The 17,609-nt window shown below is 42.0% G+C and overlaps 1 protein-coding gene across 1 annotated transcript in view; it reads left to right on the forward strand.

Moving 5' to 3' along the window:
- The window catches only part of TRPM8 (transient receptor potential cation channel subfamily M member 8), a gene marked incomplete at both ends in the record, with an annotated part of 42,065 nt that overhangs the window by 10,561 nt on the left and 13,895 nt on the right, over nucleotides 1-17,609 (forward strand). Inside the window, 11 exons of the mRNA XM_082484459.1 lie at nucleotides 300-474; nucleotides 1,507-1,574; nucleotides 4,514-4,711; nucleotides 7,062-7,164; nucleotides 8,082-8,200; nucleotides 8,542-8,832; nucleotides 9,968-10,063; nucleotides 10,945-11,074; nucleotides 13,660-13,805; nucleotides 14,517-14,629; nucleotides 15,098-15,314. Coding sequence (XP_082340585.1) covers nucleotides 300-474; nucleotides 1,507-1,574; nucleotides 4,514-4,711; nucleotides 7,062-7,164; nucleotides 8,082-8,200; nucleotides 8,542-8,832; nucleotides 9,968-10,063; nucleotides 10,945-11,074; nucleotides 13,660-13,805; nucleotides 14,517-14,629; nucleotides 15,098-15,314 — 1,656 coding nt within the window. The remainder of the gene's footprint in view (nucleotides 1-299; nucleotides 475-1,506; nucleotides 1,575-4,513; nucleotides 4,712-7,061; nucleotides 7,165-8,081; nucleotides 8,201-8,541; nucleotides 8,833-9,967; nucleotides 10,064-10,944; nucleotides 11,075-13,659; nucleotides 13,806-14,516; nucleotides 14,630-15,097; nucleotides 15,315-17,609) is intronic.

Consider the following 17,609-nt stretch of genomic DNA (forward strand, 5'->3'; position numbering starts at 1 on the left):
ATAACTTCCACTGTTCCATTGGCTGAGGTGAAGTTATGAGAGGATAATCTCAACTCAGGTTACTCTTGTAAAGAAACGTTTTCTCTGCAAATATTTATGCTATGCTCTTGTATTGGTTTCTCTCACCAGTTTGTTTCTGTTGGGACTGCCATGAACACTGCCTTGAGTCAGGAAACCCAGACTCCTAACTAATGAGGAATAGTTGATGGCTAGGTGTTCAGTTGTCACTGGTTTGACATTGAAGGCTTGTGCATGCTCTGCCATTGGATCTCTGTTAAAAGCTGCGCTTGTGCTTCTAGGGGTACTACTTGGCCCACTACATAATGGATGATCTCAAGAGAGACCCCCTCTATTGTCTGGATAATAATCATACCCACCTATTACTGGTTGATAATGGCACCCATGGGCACCCAACGATAGAGGCAAAAGTACGAACTCAGTTAGAAAAGTACATTTCAGAGCTGGTTATCCCAGGTAGGTGTGGCTCTCAGGTTACAGAGCTCCATTTCCTTAGTCCTTGCATGCTTTGGGGCTGATTCAGTGGTTTTTTGGGAACAAAAGAGTAGCAGTAGCATCCCTTGGCTGCTGAGCTGGAAGGGATGTGTTATCTGCACTGCATCTTGAGCACTGTCAGGAACGACGAGGCTTCTTCAGAGCAATACCACTCCCCTCATCTTCCTTTCTGTATGTGACAATATCCTTTGTGAGACACAGCAAATAATTCTTTCAGCCATATAGGCTCTCCGACCCTTCCTGCTGGGCTATCTGTTGGAAGCTGACCCATCTATGTACTTCCCACTTGGCACTGAATTCCAGGTAGCTGAAGCACAACTACACAGGAGCTGAAATTAGGCTTTTTCCAAAATATTCATTTATGAGAGTGACTGGTCCATCTGCAACCTGCTCCTAAAACATATGCTCTTTCAGATTCTTCTTTGTGAAAAAGGAAAAAATCAAAAGCCTTGTCAGGAAATTCTTAGTTAAAGCATTTGGTGTTTATTTACTGTGTACCTTACCTGAAGTGGACTTGCTGTTAGTCACGACAAAGCTACCAGAATCATTATGAAACTTGGTATGTCTCTTAAACAGTAGCTTCTAGATCTTTGGAATTCTTAGCTTGCCTTTACAATTGAAAATGTGAAGTCCGAGGTTCTGAATCTTCAACTTGTGATAAGAACCTTGCACCTAGACTCAGAATGGTCAAAGAAGTAGGTAAATAGAATAAAATCACATGTTTTGGGGAATTTGGAGCTAGTAAAAATTATGATTGTGAGGAGGAAAAAAGCATCTGGTGGAGAAGGGTGTCTGAAGTCAGCTATGCAGAATGTTAGGCAAAACTGAGTTTTCATTAAAAACAGGAAAACCTGTTAATAGATTTGGCAAAATCAACAGTAAACTAGTGTCTGCATGAATTGCTTGAAAATTCTTTCATTGTACTCAGGAAAAATAAGTTGTTCAAACTGCATTAATGGGTTGAATCTCTTTTTCTTTTGGTGTGTTTCACAGAGTCTAATTATGGTGGAAAGATTCCAATTGTGTGTTTTGCTCAAGGTGGAGGGAAAGAGACTTTGAAAGTAAGTTTATTTCTTTTACTTATTTCCAGGAGCAACAGAAGGGACATTGCTCTAATATTACTCCACAAGCAACGTGATAAAGTAGACAGTCCTATTATTTGCTGAAGCTTGCCCAGCGCTTGCTATAGAAAAACCTTGCAATTGCATTTCAGCTTATGAAGTTTGTTTCAGTTAAAATTTTCTGTGCAAAGTTTCTACTTTGGGCTGGCATCCTGGAAATCTTTTGGCTGGGACAGTTCAGTTGTCTCAGTTCTTCCATAACAAACGCAGCACAAAAATGTTAGTTTCTTATTTGAGCAGCAATCAGAATTATCTTTGTCAGCCATGTACCTCTTGATCCTTTCTATAGAAATGTGCCTAAACTTTGGTTTGGGAACACTTGGCTTGCCCATGCTCAATGGAGGTTAGTGCTTTCTTGTAATACACAGGGAAGATCAGCTCTGCTGGAGATACTCCAGCTCAGAGCTTGCTTGAACTGACTTGTGACTGCTGCTCCTGAGAACGGTGGGCTGCACCTAGTTTAAATCCAGGCAGCTGAACAAGGCAGGAGAGCTCTGCTGACTCTGAACTGTATAAGGGAGGCAGCAGGCTTCATCTTCAAATAGATGACAGGCAGGAAGAGGATTAACAGAACAGAGAAGGCAAAAAGAAATTTCTTGAAACGGGATGTCTAAGTAACATTTAGGAAAGGGGGGGAAAAAGATGACTTCTAGATCTGTCTCAGGGTCAAAAAAGAAGATTGTTGCTTCCCTCTCCACCTTGCAAGAGTGAAGATGAGTGGACTGAAGGAGGAGGGTGGGTCTGAGAGAGCAAAGGGACCTGGCACCAGGGAATTCAAAATGAGGGGACGTGCAGTCAGGCTGTGTGGGAAGGGAACAGCAAGAGTGAGGATGAGATGGCTCTGACAAAATGCAAGAAAAAGAGCTGACGTAGGCTGGGCTGAAGGGACCTTGAGAAGGAGCTGGGAAAGGGGCTAGGTTTTGCAGGACAGTCGGATACAATGAAAACAGCATGTCAGTGTTTGAGTCAGTAAAATTCAAGCACAGTGATATTTATAATTATCTCTTTTGAAGACATTATCTTGGTACTACCTGTTCTGACCAGAGCTATGCTGTTAATATTGAGGCTAATCCTTGTTAGGATGACAAACAATGTGAATTCAGACGACAGTGTCTGTTACCACTTCATTGCTAACACTAATCAGTTAGTCTGAACCACTCTGAAAATTTGGATCATTATCCCAGCCTTCCTGTATGCTTCCTGTGTGTTTTGGTTCCATTCAAATGGTTAATTTTAGCTTTGCCCACGGGTAGATTGTAGGTGAATAGAGATGCAGAGTTCAGTGTGTTAATCAGAAGTCCTAAGATGAAATAAAGCATCCATTCAGGTTTTAGAACAAAGCTTTGTTGAAAATGACATGTTGAATATGCCCATCCCCTTTTATCTCCAAACTGCCAATGTTTATGAGAGGATTTGGCCATCGCTGATGGAACTGTTTCTGTACGCCATACAGTGTAGTTAGTTGGGGCAGCCTTGTAGTTACACGTGTATTATGGAGACACCTCAAACCCGCTGTTAAGAAATGATACATAACACAGGCTTACTAGCTATTCAATCAGAATGAAAATAAGTCTTGTTAAATCAAATGCATAATTTGTGGCAAGAGGTTCCTCTGAAAAGTATCTGGATGATAGTACACTTCAGGGTTCATGCCAGTCTCTTGGCTGTTTATCAGTGTTACTAGCACACAGAGACATTTCTGTCTTGCCTCCGCACTCATTTGTAGGTGAAGCCATCTTCTCAAGGAGTAAATAGAGTCTCTGATTAGCCCAACATGACACAGCAGTTTTCATGCTGTGGACATCTGTCCTTGCCATACCTTAATCTTAGTGGTGTTGGCCAGGAAAGACTCCCTCTTTCTCAGCTGCTGTAACTGGTGCCTGATGACAGGAACTAGCTTTCACAGAGCAGAAGTAAAATTGTTTCAAGATTCTCTTTTAAACCCCCTGTGATGTAAAACATGCATTTTAGCTGGACCTTTCTTAAGAAAACCATTTTGATCTAGTTGGCTTTTCTCATGGACCTCTTGTCCAGTTGACAGGAGTGACGTGCTCACAGTTCTGATGACTCTAAGTTCATTTTTTTTTTTTTTTTTTTTTGTTCTTAGGAAACTGTCTCTTCAGATAGCTAATAGAAGTTCTGTCTTTCCAGTGGTTGATCATAACTTGCATTGACTCCTAGCGTACAACTTGCTGGCAGACAGCTTCTATTCTGGTGACTGTGTTCTCAATGGTAATGATGCATATTAAATAACCATCTTCTGTTGTGGTCTTTGCAACAGGAGGGCTAATGGTCCTTCCATCATTATTTCAACACTTTTTTTTTTTCTTGCTGGTAAGCAGTATACAACATTGCTGTGTGAGAAATCACATAGGTAACTATTGGAGACATTCAGTACCATTGCAGTTCAATATTCTCATGATGCTACAGAAGTGATCTCTGTGTAAAAGGCTGCTGTGTGCATCTCCAACAAATAAAGCCAGATCCCTTGTACTCAGCTGTGGTGTTACTTGAGCAATGCTGTGCCACAAAACAGCAATGACTGTAGCTAGACAGTGTTGTAATGTGTCCTGAATGCCATTTCCACTTAGCAATTTTCCTGATCTGCTAATCAACTCTAAAATTTGGCAGATGGTGATTTCTGTCCCTCAGTTTCTGTAGGGCTCTTCACAGCCCTCTGTCATCAGATGAACGCTCTTTTAAAGAGTTGTCATTGGTAAGGTATCAGTAGGTAGTAATAAAAATACCGCTCTGGACCATGGATTTCTGTTTTACTTGCCTAAGTCAAACCTAAAATCTTTAGGCTTTCTTACTGAACAGTAGGCTCTAATAATACAGTCATGCTTCAAGTCATCACTTCTCTCTCTTTGGCTCCCTAGTCTATCAACCTGGCCATCAAGAGTAAGATTCCCTGTGTTGTGGTGGAAGGGTCTGGCAGGATCGCTGATGTTATTGCTAGCTTGATGGAGGCAGAAGGCAGTCTTGCTTCTTCATGTGTCAAGGAGAGCTTGCTCAGGTATCTGCCTCGCACCATTTCAAGGCTCTCGGAAGAGGAGACTGAAAGCTGGATCAAATGGGTAAGTGTGTGCTACTGCTGGGAGCTAGCAAGGCTGAAAGTGGGAGAAGGGTAGAGGAAACAGCGGCAGCTAGTGACTTCCAAATCAAGGATGTTGCTATCTGGTGCTACCTATAGGACGTACAGGGCTCCTTGCCATGACATATCCATGGGGATTTAAAAAAGAAAAATTCCAAACTCATATAACTTATAGGGGTTGGAACAAAAGGAGTGGGGGATTTCAATCTTTTGGAAAAGCAGCACGGGAGAGGTAAGACCAGATGTTTTGTAACTGTCTATTCCCTGGATGCTTGTGATTCCTCTGGAGCACTGGCTGCTGGATGTGTCTCTTAGCTGATGTGGTGCTTGGTGTTGCAGTCCCCTTGTGTGCTTTGTGAAGGTGGAAAAACTGGATATTTGATGAATCAGGCTTCACACTGCTAAATCCTTCTGGATTGCTCAGAGACCAAAGGGTTATCGCTGCTAGCCCATGGACTTTCAAACTGTAGTGATTCTACTTCAGGATCGTCTCATTCATTTCAAAATTTCATGTCTTTCTTTGTGCATCCCTTAAAATATTGGGCAGGACAGATTTCCCTTACAGACTAGGAGTGGGATGTTTAGGACTAGAGGCCTACTTGGTCAGTATTTAGCCACAGCAACATCCCTGCACTATCTCCATTGGGACTCTGTTAGCGTTGACATACTAGTACTGCGTACAAGGTATGCAGTTGAAGGTACAACATTGTATATACACCAGTAAATTTTTCTTTTGCTTTTCTTTGCCTCCTTGACCAGAGGTAGAGCCTTCAGCATGTAGTCACCATTGTGATCCCATATGTAACTGTTTATTACAAGAGTGTTTTTTAGAGACTGGGGAAACTGGAGAAGTAAGGAGAGCATTTGCTATCTTAGGTTGCATGGGCCAGTATCGGGAAACTCTTGTGGCTCTCTGGTTACCTGACCTTCAGATGGACCTGGTTTTAGATACACTTGTGTTCTTAATAGGGACAGAAGGAAATGGATCTCAGAAAAATCTTAATGTTCTGTTATTTTTCAGAAGTCTTAGTTCCAACAACATTTCAGCTCACTGAACAATCCATTAACTTGAGCTAATTGACTTTCTCAATTAATTGCCCGATGCTTCATCCTGGGTCTGATTCTGTTTTCCTCTCTTGGTTAATTATCTCCTACCCACACTCACAGTGGGGAGCAGGGTGTGGGGAGTGATTGCATATTCAAACCTCAGTCCATGTTCATAATGGGGGATGGAAAATGTTATATTGCTTCCTGTACATTTAAGACTCCTTCTCTCCGCTTTCCGCCTCTCCTTAACTTTTTATTTTCTTGTTTTTTAATAAATGTATCATTGCAAGTTGTTTGCAGGCCCCTGAGAGGAATTCAGACACTCAAACGTTTGTGCGTGTTTTCTTTTATATAAACCAAACAAAGTTTGTGGTAAAGGAGCTCTCATTTCTGGTAAGGCCTGAGTCAAAACTCTTGGTCAGAGCTTGGCAGAGTGAGTCTGTGCGACAACCTGCCAGTTCCAGTAGGCAACCTGCTCCACTTGACCCTGTTTTGAGCAGTGGGCATGAACTGGATCTCCAGAGCTATGTTTCAACCTCAACAATTCTCTTCTTCTGTAAATAAACTTACAGGAAAAAGGGCAGTCTTTTGCAGAGGCCAGTCTGAACTTGCACTTTGAGCCTGGGGGCTCTAGTGTCCAAAACGGAAGAGGAAGAACTTCCCTCTGAGCAGACAGTGAGCCTCTGGTTTCCAGAAGGATCTCTGCACTGTGGGTGTGGAGCTGCTGAAGGCAGTTTTCCCTGTTTGGTCACCTGGCCACACTCTTTACGGTTTCTGCTGAGCTGTCGTGGAGTGTACCTCATCCTTCAGTCAAGAATAGCTAATACTGTTTGTTTTCTGTGTGCTAGGATGAAAGTAACTTTATAAGGCTTGATTATGTGAGAAATGATCTCTGTTTTTGACAAAGCACAAGGAGGTAGATAGTGTTCTCTAATAAACTGCTAGATGTTTGTTGAAACTTGTGCTGTCACAATCTGTTTTTTCTTTATGAGTAATTTCTAATTACTGAGATTATATCTTTTTGGTTATGATGTTCTGCATAGGGGGAATCATGGTTATTTGCTATATGTTCAGAGGATAATTAATCTTGTACTTTGGTGACTTTAAAATAAATCTCATTATCTACTTCTATCTGGACTTGATTAAATTTTAACTGTACGTGGAAATAGGACTGATGAGAAGCAGCTTTGCTATGATGTGATGGGAAATTTCTTTTAAAGATGCTCTAGGAGATCAACTACTAAACAGCCTAGATTGCTCTGAAATTGAACTTTTCCTTTCCGTAGATCAAAGAAGTCCTTGAGAACCCACATTTGCTGACAGTTATCAAAATAGAAGAAGCTGGAGATGAAATTGTGAGCAATGCCATTTCTTTTGCTCTGTACAAAGGCAAGTAATTGTTTTCCTGTTGTGTTTTTTTTTTTGTGTGTGTGTGTGTGTGTGTTGTTTTTTGGTTGGTTTCTTTTTTTAATAGATAGTAAAAGATGGCTGTTTATTTTCTAGAACATCCTTCCCGAGAGCAGTGCCATCTCTCTAGAGTTTAAGCTTCTGCCACAGTGTGGAGCTTGTCTTTTAGAGACATGGTTTAGTGGTTAGGTTGATGGTTGGACTCGATGATCTTAAAGGTCCCTTCCAACCTAGACAATTCTATAATTCATCTTCAGTGGTGTGGACAGCCTACAGCAGCATTATGGGGATCTGTTAGTGTGGGTGAGATCAAAACTCATTTCAGATAATCAGGAAGACAGTCTGCAGAGCTTTAGGGATGCTAGGATAGCATCTCTGAGAGTAGCATACAAGCATGCAACACAACAGGGAGTCAGTCAGGAGACCAAGCAACTCCAGTGACTTTTGTGAGTAATTCAGAACCTGGGCTCTCTACTACTCCAGCAGAGTAGAACCATTACTCAGTGAAGGTGGGCAGACCTCATCTTCCCATCTGTGCGTGGAGAAAGCCCATAAACATTACAGCTTCTCACGGCACTTCTGGTGTTGGGCCCCATTAGGAATCCTGCAGAATTTCTTATATGTAGTGTATGCAGGACACTCTGGAGCCTGAAGGAGATGTGCTGATTTTGGTTGATAAGGTGCTCTTAACAGCTCATTTGTGGCCTATGTTGGAACATAATTATCTCTCTAAGCCTCCAGTATCCTCTAAAACCCAATCAGGAAAATGCAGTGAGTCTGGGGAAAGACACTTGATAGGGGTCTTGTCAGGTAGAATGTGAAAAGCAGAGATGAATAAGTATGCCAAGAAGCTCTTCTGTCTCTGGTCTTTTACCTAGAGGATTGTTCCTCCTCTGCAGCTTTCAGTACCAATGAACATGACAGAGATAACTGGAATGGGCAGCTGAAGCTGTTGCTAGAGTGGAACCAGTTGGACCTGGCCAGTGATGAGATCTTCACCAATGACCGAAACTGGGAGGTACAGACCACTTCTGTCTGAGTACAGTGACACGGGACAGGGGAGTAGCGGGAAGAGAGACATTGTAACAGCAGCCACTATCTCAGCACCCCAACCTCTGTGATGATAAGGAAGAGTGTCTATTCCTCCTTGTGCTGACATCACTGATTGCAAAGGTTATCTGCCCATGCCAGAAGTATTCTAGGCCATCCACAAAAGGCAATTGCATACAGAAAAATCTGATTCTGATGAAAATGTGGAAGCATGAGGGAAAACGTGGCAGTTAGCCACGTGTCAGGCCCTTAGGTAATCTTTACATGTCTTACATGCTTCCTAATATTTGCTTTTCCATTTCTTCCTAGTCTTCTGACCTGCAGGATGTCATGTTCACGGCCCTAGTGAAAGACAGGCCCAAATTTGTCCGTCTCTTCCTGGAAAATGGCTTGAATCTGAGGAAATTCCTTACCACAGAGGTCCTTAGAGAGCTGTACACGAACAACTTCAGCAGCCTGGTGTTCAAGAACCTGCAGATTGCAAAGAACTCCTATAATGATGCACTCCTCACATTTGTGTGGAAGATGGTCGAAGACTTCCGAAGAGGTCTCAAAAGAGATGACAAAAATAGCAAGGATGAGATGGAGATACATCTTTCAGTAAGTAACAGTTTGATTCCACTGTGTGTCCTCTGAAAATAAAAAACAAAAATTTTTTTGTTTCTATTACAGCAGGATTTGCTTTAATAGTCTCAGCCATGCTTTACATTTAACATACTGCCCCGCTTTTCAAATGCATGTAACGGTCATTTAACTACAAGAAAAATGGGTGAGTTTATTTGCCTGTTAAGTTAAAATATTTTCTATTAGAGCAATCCGTCCTCTAGTTAGGCTTGTAACTTGTTCAAATATAACTTCAGAGCCTGGTACAGAGGTGCCAGCTGTGCATGAGGAATTTGAACTCATACTTTGTTACAGACTCTTGTATCTTAAACCTTCTTCTTGTAAGGGTGTCAAGCACCTTTTGGACTTCATTTCATTTCATTGTCAGGTAGAACCAGACTTCTTAGTTATCACAACACAGTAGTTCCAAACATCAGATCCAGATCTGAGTTTCAAAACTGGAGCTCGGGCATCAGATAAGAAACTTTTGAACACAATTGTTGACTGCAGAGATGGAATGCAACAACTCATGTGACATTTAGGGGAAGCTTGGTTTGAAAATGCTGGTTAGCTTTGAGAGTTTCCGCCAAAGCTTGTGGTTCTTAAAAGTTTTGTTTCTCAGGAGTCATTTTGTGATGGCTTTGCCATCCCCAGATGCTAATTGCTTTAATGCAAAGAAGATGGTAGTATAGAAATCCCTCTCCAATTAGGCTTTTGTGAAGTTCAGGGTCTTGCTTAAAAACAAAAGGCGTATTGGTATAAAGTTAGTATTCCTTTTAGTGGATGTTAATCTATATTACCTAAACACAAAGGCAAGATGTGAATGAGGCTATCCGAACTGCATGGCTTAAAGCAGAAAGTGGTTTTGACCCAAATGTCCTTTAATGCCCACTTTAGGAAAAACAGGAAAGCTGATTCTTCCACACCGAATATGAAAATATAAGGCTTTAGTATAAATGCAAACTAGTTTACATTAGTGTGTGACAAGTGCCACATAGCCAAGAGAGAAGATCAGTGGGCTGTCTGTAAAAGGAATCAAATATGAAAACAGATGAGTGGCAGGCTAGGATTTGTTCCAGTTGAAAACAGTTTAGTGAGCTTAGGTCTGAGGAATTGTTGCTCTTTCTTTCAGGATGAGTGTCCTATTACAAGGCATCCATTGCAAGCTCTATTTATTTGGTCAGTTCTACAGAACAAGAAAGAGTTGTCAAAAGTCATTTGGGAGCAAGTAAGTTGAATTCTCCTTTATTCCTATTTGCAAACAGCACAGTGGTGTTCCTTGTCTTTGGTTTGTAGGCCTTTGAAGGCTCTGGATCCATCTTCAAACACAAACCTACAAATATAATTGCTAGATGGCTCTGTAAGTAGGGTTAATATTACCCATTTTGTGTTTGGGTGTGGATTTCCTACTTTCCTTTCCTAATGTCATGTGTGAGTCAGCAGTCCAGCTAACATTTATCTATAGTTGTATGTTCTCATCCATGCTCAAGCTTGGATGCTGAGTTCCCACCCATTCCAGAATATGGATGTGTTCTGATCCCAGGTATTTGATTGAAATCCTTTTTTAATTTTGATTAGACAGTACATTTAGTGATGATTGTATCCAATACATAATTCGCAGGCTGTAAATGTGAGGCTAATGCAAGCAAAGCTAATGGATGCTCCTGTTTATGTTGGTCTTCATGTCTTAAATGGAATGCTTCTTCCCTGTATGTGTCAATGCAAGTTGGTTTGCGTGTCCAAAACACTCCCTGCATGTGTAGACTTTCTGAATGGAATGGACTGACATAATCTGTACAGTTCAGGGTACACCCAACTGATCCAGACTGGTGGACAGTGAAAACAGTAGTGTAGCTCGTGATGGAGCAGACCCTCTTTTGTGAATCTTCGGCTAGAGATGCAAAACTGATATGTAACTATTAAACACAAGACAAGTTGTTATTGCAACAGTACACTGATGGTTACCACTTGTTTTCTGGAACAGGATCTTCATTTGCCAGTCTTGAGTGGGAACTGAGCAGCTGCAAAAAAGGGGGATAATTTTTAAAGAATCTATCACATTCTCTTTGCAGAGGGCTTTGCATGACTTGCCTCTCTCTCTCTCTCTAGACCAGAGGTTGCACTTTGGCAGCCCTTGGGGCCAGTAAGCTCCTGAAAAGCATGGCAAAGGTGAAGAATGATATAAATGCTGCTGGTGAGTCTGAGGAACTTGCTAATGAGTACGAGACAAGAGCAGTAGGTAAGTGCCTTCTTTAATTCACGGAGTTTTCAGAGTTGGAAGGGACCTCTAGAGATCATCTAGTCCAACTCCCAGTTCCTTCAGAATTTTAATAGAAGGGGTCAGGAAATTGTTTCCTTTCTTGGAACATGACTTGTTTTAATGATCTCCATGTCTGATGTGTAGCAGTGATTGCATAGTGATGTTTTTATTTTGTGCAGAAAAACAAACTGATAACCCTGCTGGTTTTATTCAGCAAATTGCAAGGCAAGATAGTTCATTGAATTTGCTTGAAATGCTGCCCAGAAATTCAGCCTGATTTATGAAGACATCTCAAAAGGAAGTAGAAAGAAAGCTTTATTTAGAAAACTAGATATCCAACATTAAATGCTCCCCTTTACTGTCAAAATGGGGGTTTACTGCTTGGAAATCTTTTCCACACCATCTGTTCCCTCTGTTCCCAGTAGAAACTGTGTCCTGCCTGAACAGTTTGCCTCCAAAAGTGTGTATGGGGGGGGGGGGGAGAAGGGTTGGTAGTGAATTTCTTTCATTGGGAAGAAAAGCTACCTAGCTCTAATGGCAAGGCTGAAGAAGGGTGCGCAGAAATAGCAAGAATAGAGAATAAGAGAAGCTTTCTGCATGAGTGCTGGTAATATTCAGGTTGAGAAGAGCCAGCCTTCAAATTTGGAGGAGTACTTTTGGGGGCTGAGAATAAATTACAGGCAAAAAGTGGATTGAATTCCTAAATTCTGAAATGCAAAATCATATATCTTCCTTATTCTAAGGTGACAAGCAATACTGTTGCTCATTGAGAATGCAGATAGAGTTCAGGTTTTCTTCTTTTTTTCTTTTGCGTCACCTTCAGTTTCTCCATTTGCAACAATTGCCAGTGATTCAGAAATGAGTCCTGCATCTCATGGGCTGGAGTGACCAAGATTTTTTTATTTAATGAGTGTAATGGGTGACAGGAAAGCAGGAGAATGTTCTTTCTTTAAAGACTTCCATTTCATGAGCAATAATGCTAACATTTCCTTAGTGTCTAGTTATCCTGCAAATTATTCAGGGAAACATGCAAGTGAAAGCCAGCACAGTTGGCAGACACCAGAGCAGGGATTAATTTGTAGCACCCACAATTTGTACTACAGGTAAGCTTCAGTTTGCACCAGGTGGACCTTGATTCCTAAACTTGGAAAGAAAAATACATTACAGTGTTACCTCTGGGGCTTTATTGAAGGTTTTGACCTTGTTCTCTTGTCTGGTGCAGAAAACAGTGGGTTGGTAACTGTATTGCTGCCCAGCAATTTGCTGTCATCACCATAAAGCAGATTAGGTGTCAGTTAAGGTGTGATAGCCCTGCAGGTTGAATAGGGAACCATAGAAATGTTGCTGGAAAGGGCTTTCAGGGGCCTCTAGTCCAGTCTTGTCATTGAGGTGGTGTTACCACCATGACTAAATCAGTTCAGTCATGGCTTCATTTAGCCAAATCTTGAAAATCTCTACAGATAGATATTGTTTTATAGCTCCTAAAAGCACACAATGTTTGTTCCTTTTCTGGGGCTCATGGAGGCTAGATTGGCCAGTTGAATGTGAGCCTTATTTTTATTTGTGTGTATATCAGCACAGCTATTTCACTATCCACTAAGGAGTAGCGCAAGGCCACACTGAAAATGTCTTGCTTGTTACCAGAAAGTGCTCCTACTTCACAAGGTGAAAACTGCTTAAATAGACTTACTTAAAGGTGTCTATATCACTGAGGCCTGATTATTTGGCGAGACATTGAGAACTGAACAGGTCCCATTGAAGTCTGTCTCTCAAGATCTGTCTGCATATTGCAGTGTATGTGGCAATACCAGCCGAAAGTATTGCTGTATGTGTGCATCTTTGCTGTTATGGTAACAGCTGCTTGTGAAACATCTCAGAAAATGAGCTGTTGAAGGGTGTCTGGAGAAGGCTGGTGTGTTTTATAAGAGGCTGGATTGTTCTTAAGGGCAGTTGTGCTCTGTCGCAGGTACACCAACAGAACTGGCTTCAGGTGGGAAAAGTCCAGAGCTGGAAAGAGAAATAATTTCTTACTCTACGCACATTGTTAGTGGCAAAAATCTGTGGGCAGAATAAGATGCTCATAGCTCTTCTAAAACAACTACGTTAGCAATGCATTTCTCAGTTGAAAAGCATCAGATTCTGCCCTTGTTCAACTCTGCTGTTAATATGGGACTACTGTCATGAAGTCATTAGATCAGTGCTAAATGAATGAAAAGAGGATGAAAGAAGCAGACACGCAGAGTCATCTGAGTACAAGAAGTTAATATTTTTTTCTCAGTTTTTTAGTGCAGAACTCGACTTAATGCTGTCTCTGTGTGAGCTGATTTAATATTACAGTTTTCATCCAGACATGAATTCTGTATGAAAGCTTAATACTTGCAAGTGGGGTTGTACAGCAATGCACGCGTTGTTTTACCATGCTGAAACTGTGGAAAGAGTTCTTGTATCTGCATGCTTTATTATAAACTTTATACTTTGGAAGTCACTGAAGGCAATTGCCCCCAAGTTGGTGGCAAATGGAGTCTGAAGGTGAGGCTCAGTGTGGGGCTGCCTCTTTCCTCCAGAGCTGTTCACCGAGTGCTACAGCAATGATGAAGATCTAGCTGAGCAGCTGCTGACCTATTCCTGTGAAGCCTGGGGAGGGAGCAATTGCCTGGAACTAGCAGTGGAAGCTAAAGACCAGCAGTTCATTGCACAGCCAGGCGTGCAGGTAACATCAGTGGAAAGACGGTGTACAGATTGCTGTAACTCTTGTGATCTGGGTAGCTTAAAAATGAGTATTATTGCTGTGAAAATGCTGCATCCACGTGAACAGCCTGTGAAAGGCCAATACTCAGACACTGTCCTTGTGAAAGTGACAGCCTCTGGGTGAGGTTTCCCCGCCATGTGAACACCGAGCTTTGTACAGCCATGGCAAAGCTGTGTCCTGCAGCACGCTCACAGAACCAGCATCTGTAGTGCTGTGAAATGCATCCTAGGGAGCACTGACTGTGATTAGTGGAGGATGGGGGTGTGGCTCCTCTTCTTGAAACAGGAGGTGGCTGATTTGCCCACAAATGTTAAGTCAAGAGGGGAGGACTTGATTTAGAGCTGTAAATCATAGTGAGCTAGATGTTAAAGACTGCCTGAACTGACTTCTCCCTTGGCACAACTCCATGTATGCACTGTGTGCATGTACTGCCCATCATAAAGTGCCTTCTAAATCAGGTCAAGTCCTGTTCAGTCTCATTTTGAACTCCTCATCTTGTAGACTGGAGGATGGCTGAACTAAGGAACCAGCACACTGTTACTGATGCCAGTTGCCTTGATTGAAATCTCAAAGTTTGGGTTTTTTTTTTCTAAATCAAATGTCCTGTAATAGCATTCCTAGGTTATTTTGTTGCTGTTAGAATAAATGAGGATATTTTCTTCTTCCTTGCAGAATTTCCTTTCTAAGCAGTGGTATGGAGAGATTTCAAGAGATACTAAGAACTGGAAGATTATTCTGTGCCTGTTCTTTTTCCCTTTAATAGGCTGTGGTTTCATCTCATTCAGGTAATCAACTGGCCTCTCATTAGCAGAAGCAAAAAGAGCCAACTATCATAGAATCATAGGGCAATTCAGGCCAGAAGGGACCTCTGGAGATGGTCTAGTCCAACCCCCTGCTCAAAGCAGGGTCAGCTAGAGCAGGTTGCCCAGGACTGTGTGCAGTTGGGTTTTGAGCATCTCCAAGGATGGAGACTCCACAGCCACTCTGGGGAACCTGTTCCAGTGTTCAGTCACTCTGAAATAAAGATATATAATGGCTGAATGAGCTTATGACAGATCATGTCATCTCTCTGATCTGGAGTTAAGATATGCCAATTGCGTGTCTGAAGTCAGTGGATGCGGAACAGCATTGCCTTTAAAGTAATGTCCTGTGCTAGACTGCAACTTTATCATTTTCACTTTAATGAAGAGCACAAATGTTTCCAGGTATAAAAGCTATGCTTTGAGACCTTGTCCCCTCTTTTAATTCCTCAGGAAAAAGCCTGTGGAGAAGAGTAAGAAACTCTTCTTGTATTACGTGTCTTTCTTCACTTCCCCCTTTGTGGTCTTCTCCTGGAATGTCATCTTCTACATCGCTTTCCTGTTGCTCTTCGCCTACGTGTTGCTTATGGATTTCCAGAAGGAGCCTACTGTCCTGGAGATGATCCTTTACGTGCTGGTCTTCATTCTACTTTGTGATGAAGTGAGACAAGTAGGCAGCGCTTGCAAACCAAAAATGTTTAGTGCTAGATTAAAAGCCTTGTGGTCTTTCCCCTCCTAGTAGCATAAGAGAGTGCAGGCTGCTTCTAAGTTACAGGGAAACCACTTCTTAGGAGATATGTTCAGGCAACTCAAGGCATAATGAATATTTCCCACCCACCCTGCCCCTGATGTTTAATTCCTACTTGTGCCCCAATAGCTGCAGTGTCCATGCACCGAGTGGAATGTGTCTTGACTTTGAGGCTGTGTGGATAAGCTGATGCCAGTGGAGATATTTCTCAGGAAAGCTTGGCTTGGATTGCCAAAGCAGATGAGAATAGGAGGTTAGATTTAACACATTTATCTGGGTACATACCTCTGGATCAAGTGATTCCTGCCTCTCTTCTCCACATCCCCCCCCTCCTTTTTTTTTTATTTTTTTAACCAATGAGCAGCATATCATTGTGTATTTCTGTTTATCTTTTAATCATAAATAGAGGTTTTGCTAGTTTCTCGTAGTCCCAAGGACCGGCTTTGTACTGCCTGCGTTGCTTTTGCTGGTGTGTTGTGGGAACAGCATGTGGGACTACCTTTATAGCCAGCTGCATAGTTGATACTCGTCTCACTTCATATGTAAGGGGGCATATCAAATATGTTGGTTTTCAGGCAAGCTGGTTTCTACCAGCTTCATTTCAGTGTTCAAAATAGTGGGAAGATGCTGGGGAAATTGGAAGAGAAATGGGTGTGTGGTTTCAGTGCAGTGCTGCTTTCTGCTTGTCCTGTAAGGAGTTATTCTCCACATGAGTGTTTGTGGGTTACCTGCTGGATCAGACCACCCTGCAATAACATTTCTTACATGAGCTCAAATGACGTTGCTGAGTGTTGATGTTACTGTGCTTAACTTGCTGTGTGATCTTTTTCCCTTTTAATAGTCAAGGTGGTGCCCTGTTTAAGGCAAATTTACTTGCTAAGTAAATTTGGGGGGAAAAGTAAAAGAGTCTGTTGCAATGAAAACACTAATGGAGTATGTGTTTCTGCTGATTTAGGTTCTGGTGTCTCTGGAGCTGACCTTGTACTTCCCGTGTGTACCCAGCAAAAGTCCTGGGGAAATGCTTAGGGGTAGAAACTTTTTTTCCTACCAACATCACTATTTCTCACTACCCTGAGCAGGTAGAACAGCTTCAGATACCAGTAATCCCACTAAAAGCTGGTGGCTGTACCAATTTGATTGTGGGAGTGGAAGCAGCTAAAACAGAAAATTTAATTAAGATTTAAAGTTATTTTAAGTCACTGTCCTGCCTTCAAACCTATTTTGCTAAGGAGCAGAACGCAGAGCAGTATCCCAATCCTCTAAGCTTCTCAGGAAAATTTCTCCCTGGCTTTGTCCAAGATAGATTGTGTGTGCATTGCTCTAGCTCTGCAGTCAAAATAGTATTTGTGTCCTTCATATTTTTTTAAAAAAGAGGGATGTCTCAGATTTTGTTTTCACATCAAAGGAAAGTAAGAGTAGCATTGCCTGGGGTCCAACTATGGCTGCTGCAGTCAGATAACTAGTTCTGGGGAGAAATCAGCCCTCTGATTAGAGTGTGGTGTGTCTGTAGAAGTGCCAGCTAGTAGACATTGTTTCAGATTGAAAGCAGATTGTTCCACTGTTTGGGGCAAACTGAACTGTATCTGAACTATAAGCCACAGGCTCAGCCCTGTCTTCGCTTCTGATGGTCCTAGAGATTTTTAACTAGCCGGAGCTACTTTTTCATATGTCGTTTAGAACTGTCATGGCAATAGTGAAATTGGAGATGCCTTTTTCCTGCTATCTTCTTATCCATATGGATGTAGCCTCCAGCCAGGTGAGTGGGTAGACTTGTGGGATGTGCAGGAAAGCCCTGTTTCTTCAAATGGAGAAGGAATCTGGACAGAACCTTGGTGCACTCTTAGCAGTGGGAACTGCTTGATATTTGAAGGACTGAACTGCATTGCAGTCTTGGTTGTTCTCACTTGTTTACACACATCTGCCTGTTTTCTCTCTGTTTCTGCTTTAGACCAAAACCTGTTTCTTTTCCTCCATCCACAACTGTGCCCTTAATAGAAGACGCATCAGGCTTAAACCTGTTGCATTTAATACAGTTGTAGTGCAGTGGTAGGCTTATTGCTTTGTGAAAGACATTTGAATCATATGCGTCTAGCTGTTCACATAAACACTGCTTCACTGTCATGTATAGCAAGACAACTTATGTTTAATTTAGGGAATTACTAGACAGAGACAACTTAATGTCATGGGTGTCTGACCTGCTGTCCCCACTCTGCTCAA

This window comes from Vanellus vanellus, assembly GCF_965231255.1.
Source record: "Vanellus vanellus genome assembly, chromosome: 5".
In the NCBI taxonomy this organism is placed as follows: Eukaryota; Metazoa; Chordata; class Aves; order Charadriiformes; family Charadriidae; genus Vanellus; species Vanellus vanellus.